At 42.1% G+C, this 10,813-nt stretch overlaps 1 protein-coding gene and 1 long non-coding RNA gene across 2 annotated transcripts in view; one reads left to right on the top strand and one right to left on the bottom strand.

Moving 5' to 3' along the window:
- Positions 1-3,125, bottom strand: part of LOC134181884 (uncharacterized) — a 10,632-nt gene extending 7,507 nt beyond the window's left edge. The window contains exons 1-2 of the long non-coding RNA XR_009970215.1: positions 3,089-3,125; positions 2,926-2,997 (exon numbers count right to left, since the gene is read on the bottom strand). This is a non-coding gene — a long non-coding RNA (uncharacterized LOC134181884). The remainder of the gene's footprint in view (positions 1-2,925; positions 2,998-3,088) is intronic.
- A 1,693-nt stretch (positions 3,126-4,818) lies between these two features.
- On the top strand, positions 4,819-10,571 carry LOC134181784 (uncharacterized). The gene is made up of 6 exons (XM_062649049.1): positions 4,819-5,204; positions 6,702-6,792; positions 7,795-8,217; positions 9,141-9,264; positions 9,992-10,101; positions 10,172-10,571. Exons 1-6 carry the CDS (start codon positions 4,819-4,821, stop codon positions 10,358-10,360), a joined length of 1,323 nt encoding a protein of 440 aa, XP_062505033.1. The 3' UTR covers positions 10,361-10,571.
- The last annotated feature ends 242 nt before the right edge of the window (positions 10,572-10,813 follow it).

The following is a 10,813-nucleotide window of genomic DNA, read 5'->3' as shown; positions in this document are numbered from 1 at the left end:
ACTATTGCTTTCTTCAGAACTTCTTGTCAAGGTGGAATCTTCTCTTGTTTGGAGGTGCAGGACGAGGTCAAAGTGACGATGATCATGGCGGTTTCCGGTCATTTTGACTCGCGATGTAGTCATACAAGGTGAGTGCTATTGGCATTTGTTGTAAAGCATGTGCAAGACTGTCGTTAGCACATACATTTTGATGAGGAACCGGTTGCGTTGGGGCTTGCTGGGTATGAATTTTCGTGGGCTAATAATACGTACTTTGTTGTGAGCGGTCAAAGTAAGCAACATTCTTTTGCTCCCTACATTTTGCCCAACTGATTTTCGTCTCTTTATCTGCATGAACGCAGAGTAGAAGAGTTGCTTCAGTCGCGCGTACACTTCCCTAAGCCGTCAGGTCCTGCCAGCACCTTGCAAACTACCGCCGTATCAAGGCTATCGAGCAGGACTCATGACAGATGGCAGCCAGATTTGGGCGTGACTTGTGGTGTCAGGGCGGGGCTGCTACGCGCCATCTAGATATTGCATGTGTTTTCGCGAACTAGTGGACAATCGTTCGGACAATATGTGTAACATACGTGTAGAGACTCTAACTTGAAGATGTTTAGCCGTGTAATGTGTACACTGCAGTAATACACGTAATACACATGGTGACTTCAAAGCAGTACATGCATGTGTACAGTATTGTGGTATACAGTGTGTAACACCATAGTAATTACGTAACTAAGTGTATTGATACGCTGCATGAAAACAGTAACTGTTAATTAACTAAAGTTCTCTCTCCCTCTCCCTCTCCCTCTCCCTCTCCCTCTCCCTCTCCCTCTCCCTCTCCCTCTCCCTCTCCCTCTCCCTCTCCCTCTCTCTCTCCCTCTCTCTCTCTCTCTCTCTCTCTCTCTCTCTCTCTCTCTCTCTCTCTCTCTCTCTCTCTCTCTCTCTCTCTCTCTTTCAATATTTTCTAATCATAGTACAACGCGTGAATTTAAAAGCGCTACCTTACTGTCCATTACAATAGTATTGTTCTTGAACACAGTTCAAGAACTTTGCTACTGTTAAGAAACTAACTGAAATCTAGACCAAAACATCTAGAACTAAAACCTAATCTAGAAATAGCATTCGGTTCTTTTTGCTTCTTGCTAATTATTGTATTTACTTTGTTCTCAATAATGCGTACATTTTCTTTCTGGAGACTTGTTGAAATGCGGCATGCGAGATGCCTCAGAAAGAGTGGATTCTGCATCCTGACCCCAACGACCAAACACTTCTATTGCAATAGGTCTGAAAAGGTGTCTCTCTCTCTCTCTCTCCTCTCTCTGTCTGTGTACGTAGGTAAAGCCACAATGGTCAAGAAGTGCTTCTTGTTGTCACTGGGTGCTACTGGCAGCTTTCCCTGCTCTCACACAGATCAATATCTCTCCTATGCTATGGGCATCTTAATGCTCTAGTTACAATTGCGTATAGTACTTAGTTTGTTGCAGTAGCAGTTCGCGCATACTGTACATGTCTTAGAAATATTCAAGCACAGTAACTGACGTACGTAGCTTGTCTAGGCCGTACAGACGTACCATCGACATCCATGTTTGTGTGACTGGTTAATTAATATATACCTCTACCGCAGAACCCTTGGTATCTCTGGAAGCAGTTGCTACGGAGATTTGCACTTACACGTTGCAATACTTCTGTGAGGAAGTCTTGTATGTGTTCCCTTCTTGAGTTTGCGGCATAAGAGGCAGTCACAACAACTGGGGCACTGGGCCCCATGTGCCGGTCAGATACTGAGGGCTTCTGTTCAACTGGAGCTACAATGTAGGGCAAAGCTCTGCCATGATAGGAATGCGCGTGAGTGGTTGAACTCGAGATTGCTCTGTTATACGGGTCGCACCGTATGAGTATACGGGACCTGTTTGAACATACATTCTATTGCAAGTAGACGTGAGCATGCGCATTGTGTTAGTAGTGCGAAATGGATCAATCTTGTCCTTTTGCATGTATACATATATATATGGCTGCATTTGCAGTTTCTGTGTTTGTTTTGTTGTTTGACCACAGCCTGTGACAGAGATCTGTTGCTACTGACTCCTCCGCTTCATTTCTGCACGCATGTAGTTGTATGATAAATTGGCCACGCCTATCTCCGCAAACTAAAGTCCGTCCACGCTGACTTCTCCCTCAGTAGATCATAAATAACTTTAGGCCACGGCCATGGACAGTTATAGAGGTAGGCAGATAAGAAGATTCAAGTTGAGACAGCAAAGAGATCTAGGGATATGATGAGAATGTTGACTCTAACTATCACGTGGGCGGTATGCTTGGGTTTTCCGTGAATGCTTTAGCTTAAATTGAAAGGGATCTGTATTAGACAGGAATAGACTATTATGAACTTAAAGGAGAAGCACCTGGCATGTGTTGTCCCCCCGGGAGAAGCCGGGCATTGGAGCTTGTAGGTTAACTGTGCCCGCAGACTTCCGGTGCCACGTGTACGTAATGGATATTGGTAATGGCCCGCCCGCTGGCGTCAGTTTAAGAGAGCCGGGTGATGTGAAACAGACATGCAACAATTATACGAGCCCTTTAATTGCTCATTGGGTAAACGCTTGAAACATCTGCCCACGCAAGAACCACATAAGCTTCCGTGGGAGTACCCACCTACGCTGATGTGTTCCAGATATCCGGACATTTGGCATGCCTAGCGTCTCCGTTCTTCGAACAGACGCTAGTAGTCTACAGTCGAAATACTCGACATTTCACAAAACCAACGATATTTATGACCTCGCAATAGATAGACAGATGGTTACAAGCCATGCACATGCACTCATGCATGCAAACACACGTATCGCATGCATACTAGTACCTTCACAGTCACTTGCAATTCAGAAACCTTGAACGAAATGCACTTTTCTAGATTACGAGTGTGCGACAGTTTGTGTTTGCTTTTACCATTCGGAAGAGCGTGTTAATGAGGCAGTCCTCGTTGTGGGCATCCGTGTTCTTGAACACTCCCGCTAGCAGCTACAACATGCAAAGACAACGCAATAATTATTGAGCTGAACCGGCCACCATCGTATTCATTCGCATGTTCCTAATGCTAAATCCTGCTTACCGCCACGAACAACCAAATAAGACAACTACAATCAGACATGTCTAGCCAACTTGCGACTAAAGACATCTGCTGTAACGCACGCTAATGCAATGTTTCACGTGACACTCAGCTGAAGCGTAATGGCAAGCACGCGCAGTGTAAGGAGTGTTCTTAGTGTAATTAGATTATAGTCGTTATATACACTAGACAGTAGTTGTAACATATTATTATCGTTGATTCTTGCATACTTGCTTGCAACACAACGTTACGTGGTGTCAAGAGTGAACGATAATGGAGGAAGAATCAAATCATGCCAGCAGTAGTTGATCAGAATCAATCCGACGCACCAGCAGCGCCAGCACTAGCAGCAGAAAACGAAGCCGCGGTTCCTCTTCTCATGCAAGGGCGAATACCCTTACCTAAGCAGCTACCGGTAACAGGGAATCTCGCTCAACACTGGCGTGACTGGAAGCAAATCTGGACCAGTTACGAAATTCTCTCCAATCTACAGGTGTGCGACAACAAATACATTATAGCGACCTTTATCACCTGTATAGGTGCTGATGCGCTACGAATCTATAATTCGTTACCATTTGCTAACGACGAGGACAAGTCTGAAATGAACAAAGTCTTGGCTGCTATGGAGAAATATTGTCTGGGAGAGACAAATGTAATCTATGAGCGATTTGTCTTCAATCAAAGAGCCCAGCAAGAAGGAGAAACATTTGATCAGTTTCTTACGGCATTGAAAGAGCCAGCGAAGACGTGCAACTTCGCAGCTATGCACAACGAGCTGGTACGAGACAGAATTGTGGTTGGAGTCAAGGACTACGGCGTGCGGAAACTCCTCCTACAGAAGAAGAACCTCACTCTCCAGGAATGCGCAGACATGTGTAGAGCGAGTGAATCGACAAATGAGCAAATGAAAGTCATGACTGTCAAAGACACAGTGCATGCCCTACAAGCACAGGCGCAACGCAAGAAGAAGGCAGCAGGAAGTGGGAGACAGGAACGTGCCAAAGCGAGTGGCAAACCACAAGAATGCAAATATTGTGGCAAGTCTCACTACAAGGTACTGCAAAGCATACGGCAAGCAATGCCAAGCATGCGGCAAAATGAACCATTACACACGCATGTGAAAATCTAAACCACTTGACAAGACAAGGACATCTAAGATGTCAAGGTTGCACACTCTAGAGCATGAATACGATTATGATAGTGAGAACGAGACCTACAGCAGCGACGCCTCTCATAATGAGTATGCTTTGACATTGACGCCTAAGGGAAACGAGCAGACGGTGAACACTCTCACTAATCAGCATACGAATAGATTATACGCGAGTATGGAAGTGGATGGACACAGAACAAAATTTCAGCTAGATACAGGCGCGACATGCAATGTATTGAGGAAATCTGACCTCGGAACAGCTGTCAATCTGAAGGAGACAAATCGAATCTTATCACTGTATGATGGCACCAAGATTAAACATCTTGGGAAGTGTCAAATGACAGTGAGAAACCCAATGAATGGTAAACGGTATGTGACTCAATTTGTAGTAGTTGACAAGGCGCCCACAGCAATACTAGGGGCAACTACAGTGCAGCAGATGCAACTGCTAAAGCTACAAAGGGAGAACATTCAATCGGTGACCATCAAGCAGGAAAAGAGACCACAGACAGCAACACGCAAGACAATTGGATTGTCAAAAGAGAATATTATAGATAAATATCCAGAAGTGTTTCAAGGTTAAATGGGACGCTTAGAAGGAAAACTGACGCTAGAGATTGATTCTACTGTACAACCAGTGAGACTTCCGGTAAGAAGAATACCACTAGCTGTCAAGGCTGAACTGAAAAAAGAATTGGACAGATTAGAGAAACTGAGTGTCATTCAAAGAGAAGACAAGCCAACCGACTGGATATCTAGTTTGGTGGTGGTGCGCAAACAAAATGGAAAGTTGAGGATTTGCATCGATCCGAAACCCCTCAACAACGCACTCAAGAGAAGCCACTACCTCCTACCAACATTGGAAGACTTATTACCAGAGCTGACCGAAGCAAAAGTTTTTAGTGTCTTGGATGTTCGCAACGGATTCTGGCACATCGAATTGGACAAAGAATCAAGTCTATTGACAACGTTTGCTACACCCTTTGGGCGGTACCGATGGAAACGAATGCTCTTCGGCATTTCTGCAGCTCCTGAGATATTGCAAAGAAGACTAGACGCTGCTATACAAACCTGCCAGGAGTTTTTACTATCGCATATGACATATTAGTAGTGGAATGGGAGCTACCGAGCAAGACGCAAGGATGGATCATGATTCCAAGATTATCCAATTGCTGAACAGATGCAAAAAAAAGGATTAACCAACGCGCGTTAGCAAAGCGTTGTACATCCACGTTTGCTAGTTAGCAGAAAGACTGTACAGGAGTGATTTGCAATTCTCTAGCACTGCTTGTCCTGTTGAGTGTTTGTCTTGATATGCAATATTTTACCAATTCCTGAGAGCCACACCTTTTGTATAGTAACGTGATCATGATCGAAAGCTCTCAAGATCGTTTGGCTAATTTAATTAATGACACAACCATTTATATTGTATGAGAAATTGAATCTGCAACTAATCAAATAGCAAGTACTTTCTGTTTCTAAATATTTAGATAATATTAATTAAATTAATTTATTTTACTTATATAATTAGATTATATATATATTATATATTAAATATATATAATCAAATAATATATAATAAATTAAATATTTAGATAATATTGATTCTTGTAATTACGTTTGTAGGTAATGTACAGCCTAACTACAGTTATGCAGCCTCATCCCCAGACTCTTGCACTAGTTTTGTCCAGTGCCTGTATGACAACTCCTCGCGCTTGGAATTTTATACGGGCACCGGACAATATTAGCGCGAGAAAGTATGGGGATGGTTATACGGGCACCGGAAAAGACTAGCGCGAGAGAGTCTGCGGACGCGGTTGTACATGTTATTAGGCATCGCGTCCACAAAGTCACGTGAACGTGGTATATCGTATAACTTCAATTACAATGCCACGTTTTTGTCTAGAAGACAACTTACATTAATTAAAGTCTTTCCCGTATGCACAGACACGCCCAAAGGGTGTGTCTAACGGCTAAAAATATTTCGATTGGCTAACAAAGCTCAGAAGGACGGATATTCAATGGCAAAGTCACGTGGGCGGAAGTCACCCATGGGTGTGACGTCAACATAACTTGCGATATCTGGCGATTGATAGAACGTAGACGGTTGAAAGTAAGCTCATTCGAAAGAGAATTTATTAGCGATTCGTTTAAGCTATAATTTGAGAATAGAAAGTAAGGATTCCTTTCGGGATAACGGCCCGATGTAAGCCGGGTACTAACCGGAGGCGGAGATAAGGGTGAGCACGTGATTTCACGCCGCGCACGTAATAATTAACGGTGGGTTAAGGGTCTGCACCAGTTTCGGACAAACGGAAAAAGCGAAGGATGGGTTCTTGCTATTCACGGTCCAGCGTTGGTAAGAACAAGTGCAACGTACAGTGTACCCATATATATAACTAGATAAATGTATCGTGCATTGCGACAGATTGTTTGTACTACCTACCTACAAGTACCTTGCTATAGTTACTCGAACTGTCTATATCTAGAAGAGAAGACGGACGGAAGAAAGAAAAAGTCTGCTAGACCTGAGCGAAGCCAAAGTGGCAAGAAAGAGGTATCTATGTAATGTAACTGAGGTGTGGTGGTGTCCATAGCTACATGTCCGGACGTCCGTACTAGCTAGACAAATTCAAGCCCTAACTTGTTAGTTGTACAGTATCCGTAGGTGGTGCCTCGCGTTGGTGAGTGAGTAACACGTCGAAACGGACTTTTCTGAGCGTCTACTGAAACGCCGCGCCCTATCAAGACAATACGTATTTGTTGAAACTCTACTGTCATGGAAGTAAACATGAAAACTCCCTAGTAATCCAGATTACGTATCTAGTAAGCTTGGTATAGGTAGTCGTCGTTTCGCGATCATGATCAAGACAACTGAAGTGTACAGTTTAGGTATGCACTCAGTTCAGACAATATAACTTGCGCTGCGTTGCCTTGCGTTTGCGTTGCGTTGGCTAGTGTGAATCCGGCTTGCGAACAAGAAAATTTGCTGTATAGATCATGACCTGTCTAGACATTGGAGGAGACGAGGCCTAACCCTCTTGTGTTGTTGGTGTCACCGTGAGACCCGAAACTCGACAGAGGATTGACAACCCGGAAATGACGAGGGCGGAGTGAGACTGGGCTAGAAACCCGACTGTGACCAAGAAACCATTACCACAATCAGCTAGTATAATCAATCGCGTCATTTGGCGATAGTTCCTAATGTTGCAAATGTGTCATCTCGGAGTGGCAGGTCAAGTGACAACCGTAGTCTGTAGACAGACACCGGACAAGGAACGCAAGATGGTCTTCCATTAGATAAGTGACGCATGATAAATTTCCTCGTTTAGCCAATTGCTATCTAGGGGATCTAGGCAGAGAGTATAGTCGCGGACTAACTTAGTATGCTAATTTAACTAATTATAAAAATTTTTAATTACAATTTATTTTGATTTATATTATTTATAATACATAATATTTATATTTATAAATTAAAGGCATTTATATAGATACTAATTACAATGACTTTAATTTATTATAAAAAGTCTCTTGTCAAACTTCTACATCTCTGTTCTAGGTTCCTTTGCCTTTTACACACCCCTTCACTACAAACGCACCAGGAAAAGCTGTCTACATCAATGGTGTAGTATCGCAAAACCCCTATCGATTTGAAGTCGAGTATTCTTCCGAGAATGGCAAAAATGTGGCACTTCAAATTAATGTACGATTTGATGAAGGTGCAATCGTTTTCAACTCCATAAAACAAAACAAGTTGGGTCACGAAGAGACAGCCGATAAATTTCCATTTAAAGCAGGAAAAAAGTTTCTTCTTGTGATAGAGACAAGGAACGACAATTATCACGTCAAATTGAATGGCCACCATTTGTATACGTTTAACCATCGCTTGCCAACAAATTCCGTCCAACAAATTCGCATCAATGAGGAACGACGGGATATTGGAGACGATTCCACTGTGTCCATCACTCTAGTCAGAGTCGACGTAAGTTTGTATTCAAGTTAAAGTCAGAACGTCTGCTAATACCAATTAAGATAATTGTTGGTTAGAAATTTTGCATGTCTTGTTTGTTAAATTATTTAGCTTAATTAATTTATATTATTAATTAAGTTAAGCATGTTTCGTTTCTATCTGTACGCACAGTCGCTTGGTGTATTAGTTTGCTGTCTGTGAAAATTATTTGCTACCCCACATAACAAGCAATGCCAACAAACACAAAACATGAAGATGCAAATATTGATGACTGTATATGTATACGTACTTTCGCTTGCCTGTCAGTTTGTCTGCGTGTTTGTTTGTCTGTCAAGTGTTTTCTTTGCTTAATTAAAATATTTCTGTTTGCTGTTTCTGTTTTCGTGTGCGGTGTCTTTCTGCTGTTTGTATTTGTCTAATTATTCGTGTCTTTACACAAACACAAACACACACACACACACACACACACACACACACACACACACACACACACACACACACGCACGCACGTACGCAACGTACGCAACGTACTACCATATAAGATGAAACATTGGCGGAAATTTATTTTGGCGTTTTGCTAAGAAATTGACGGACAAAGCATATTGGCGGATTCTATTTTGGCGGTTGAACATGTTGTCTGTCTTACCCTAAAAGCTAGTGGTCTTGACGTGTTTGTGATTGACAGCTGTGTTCATGGCTCACATTTCCCTAACCTAATGGTCTCCAACTACACGTACTGCATAGGCACATGACAACAGACAGCAAGCAAGGATTACCTATCATCTTGCTGATCCACGTGACTGATGACGTCAACATATCCCGGAGGCCAAATTAATGGCGGAATTTACATTGGCAGTCGCTAAAAAATCCGCCAATCTGCAAAATATATTCTCAGCCAATATTTCATCTTATACGGTGCACCATTTCTCGAATAGGGCTTATGGACCGGAGACATAGAACAAGAAACGGTTATTTTGGCAAGCAGGAATGTTACAGCGTGTAATGTCTTCCTGAGCAACTTACAGACGGTATCAACTGGGAATGTACGGAACAGAAAAGGTAAAGCTAATCTTAAGACTTGATGCAATCTACAGCATTTCACATTCATGCTCCATACATTGCTTCGTTGAGGTCTGGAATGAACAAGGAATGCGCGGTCCACACAGATATTTAATTGGCAGATAATGCAAGTTCTGTAATTTCGTATGCAATCTACTCATTTAGAATTTGCTAGGAAGCTATTAAACAGGTTGTATGCTCACCCTCAGCTACAGTAATTACGTAAACACTACACACACACACACACACACACACACACACACACACACACACACACACACACACACACACACACACACACAGACACACACACACAACACTAGACAAACTTTAGACGATGTGTCTTCTACACAGTATGCATCTCTCAACCAACTCCTAGCTAGAATACATGTATGATAACACCATAATCCTCTTCCTTATTTTAGTACCTAAACTTTTCAAATTCTGTTTGACTCGAAATCAGAGCCATCCAGTACACACCCATTCAATCACAAGGCCATTACTTGAGTGACTCGTTCTCCATAAAACCAGAAGCTTACATTGGAGCAACAGATCTGGTGCCCCCCTAACTGAGTTACTGAAACCCTCTCTTAGAGATGATCTGGCTGGATCCCCAAACCTCGACGATACCCTCTCCTAATGTATACTTAGAGTTTTAATTAATAATTTTATCAATTTTTCCATGACTACGCAGGATTTTCTAATCCCCTTATTGTCTATCTTTCAGCTCGGTTTCAAATCAGTGCAACATCTAGTAATGGTTCAACTGTATACACGTTACAAAGTGTCAAATATCCTAACAATTGGTTGACAATTACAAACACTGCAGTCGGAACGGTTAGATATCTCATCACAACTAGAGTAGATAACGTTTAAAATTATAAGTCTCTTGTGTACCTTCTGACAGGCCCCTTCACGTTCTGCGGAAGATCATACTCAGATCAACATTCAAGAGACAAATGATAATTACTACATATTCCAATCCGTCTCGGATCCCTCTTCCTACCTCGGAGTCACCTCAGAAGGCTGTATTGCTCTTCCCAACACGGTATCACCTACTAACTCGCTTTCCAACTTCTACAACGGGTTGATGTGATGACGCAACATTTTTGACTTTGAACTGTACCTGTAGCAGTACAGCAATATTCTGACAGTTAACATGTCTTGTTAATTAGTAAAAGTGTTTTTGTGCGCTGGCTGTTGAGAGAGAAGGCGGTGTCTGCATCTAAAGTAATTTGGCAGTTTAATGTTTCTGTTAGACGGACATTTTATTCCGTCAACTTCGCTTAGAAATTCCGTTTGCTTCACCTAGAAATGCATTTTATAAATAATAAAATAATAATTATAAATATGCATTTTTAAACAATAAATGTAGCAATTATTTGCCGACCAAATGCATTAATATCACTTAATAATCAAAAATGCTTTCTGATCAACGATGTCTGTTTACCATTTCACTCAAGTATATATCAGTTAATCGAAAAAATTCATCACGCTTATATACCACATAAAAACGTACGAAATTAGCCAACACGTTACTATACCTACA

The sequence above is a fragment of the Corticium candelabrum genome, chromosome 7 (genome assembly GCF_963422355.1).
Source record: "Corticium candelabrum chromosome 7, ooCorCand1.1, whole genome shotgun sequence".
Taxonomy (NCBI): domain Eukaryota; kingdom Metazoa; phylum Porifera; class Homoscleromorpha; order Homosclerophorida; family Plakinidae; genus Corticium; species Corticium candelabrum.
The sequence above is the reverse complement of the archived record's forward strand: the minus strand, read 5'-3'. Positions and strand labels throughout refer to the sequence as shown.

Coding starts and splice junctions, on each gene's coding strand:
- LOC134181784 (XM_062649049.1), top strand. CDS start 4,819: ATGGGACGCTTAGAAGGAAAACTGACGCTAGAGATTGATTCTACTGTA. Junction 5,205..6,701: donor GAATCAAGTCTATTGACAAC/GTTTGCTACACC, acceptor ACCTTGCTATAG/TTACTCGAACTGTCTATATC. Junction 9,265..9,991: donor GAATGTACGGAACAGAAAAG/GTAAAGCTAATC, acceptor TCTATCTTTCAG/CTCGGTTTCAAATCAGTGCA.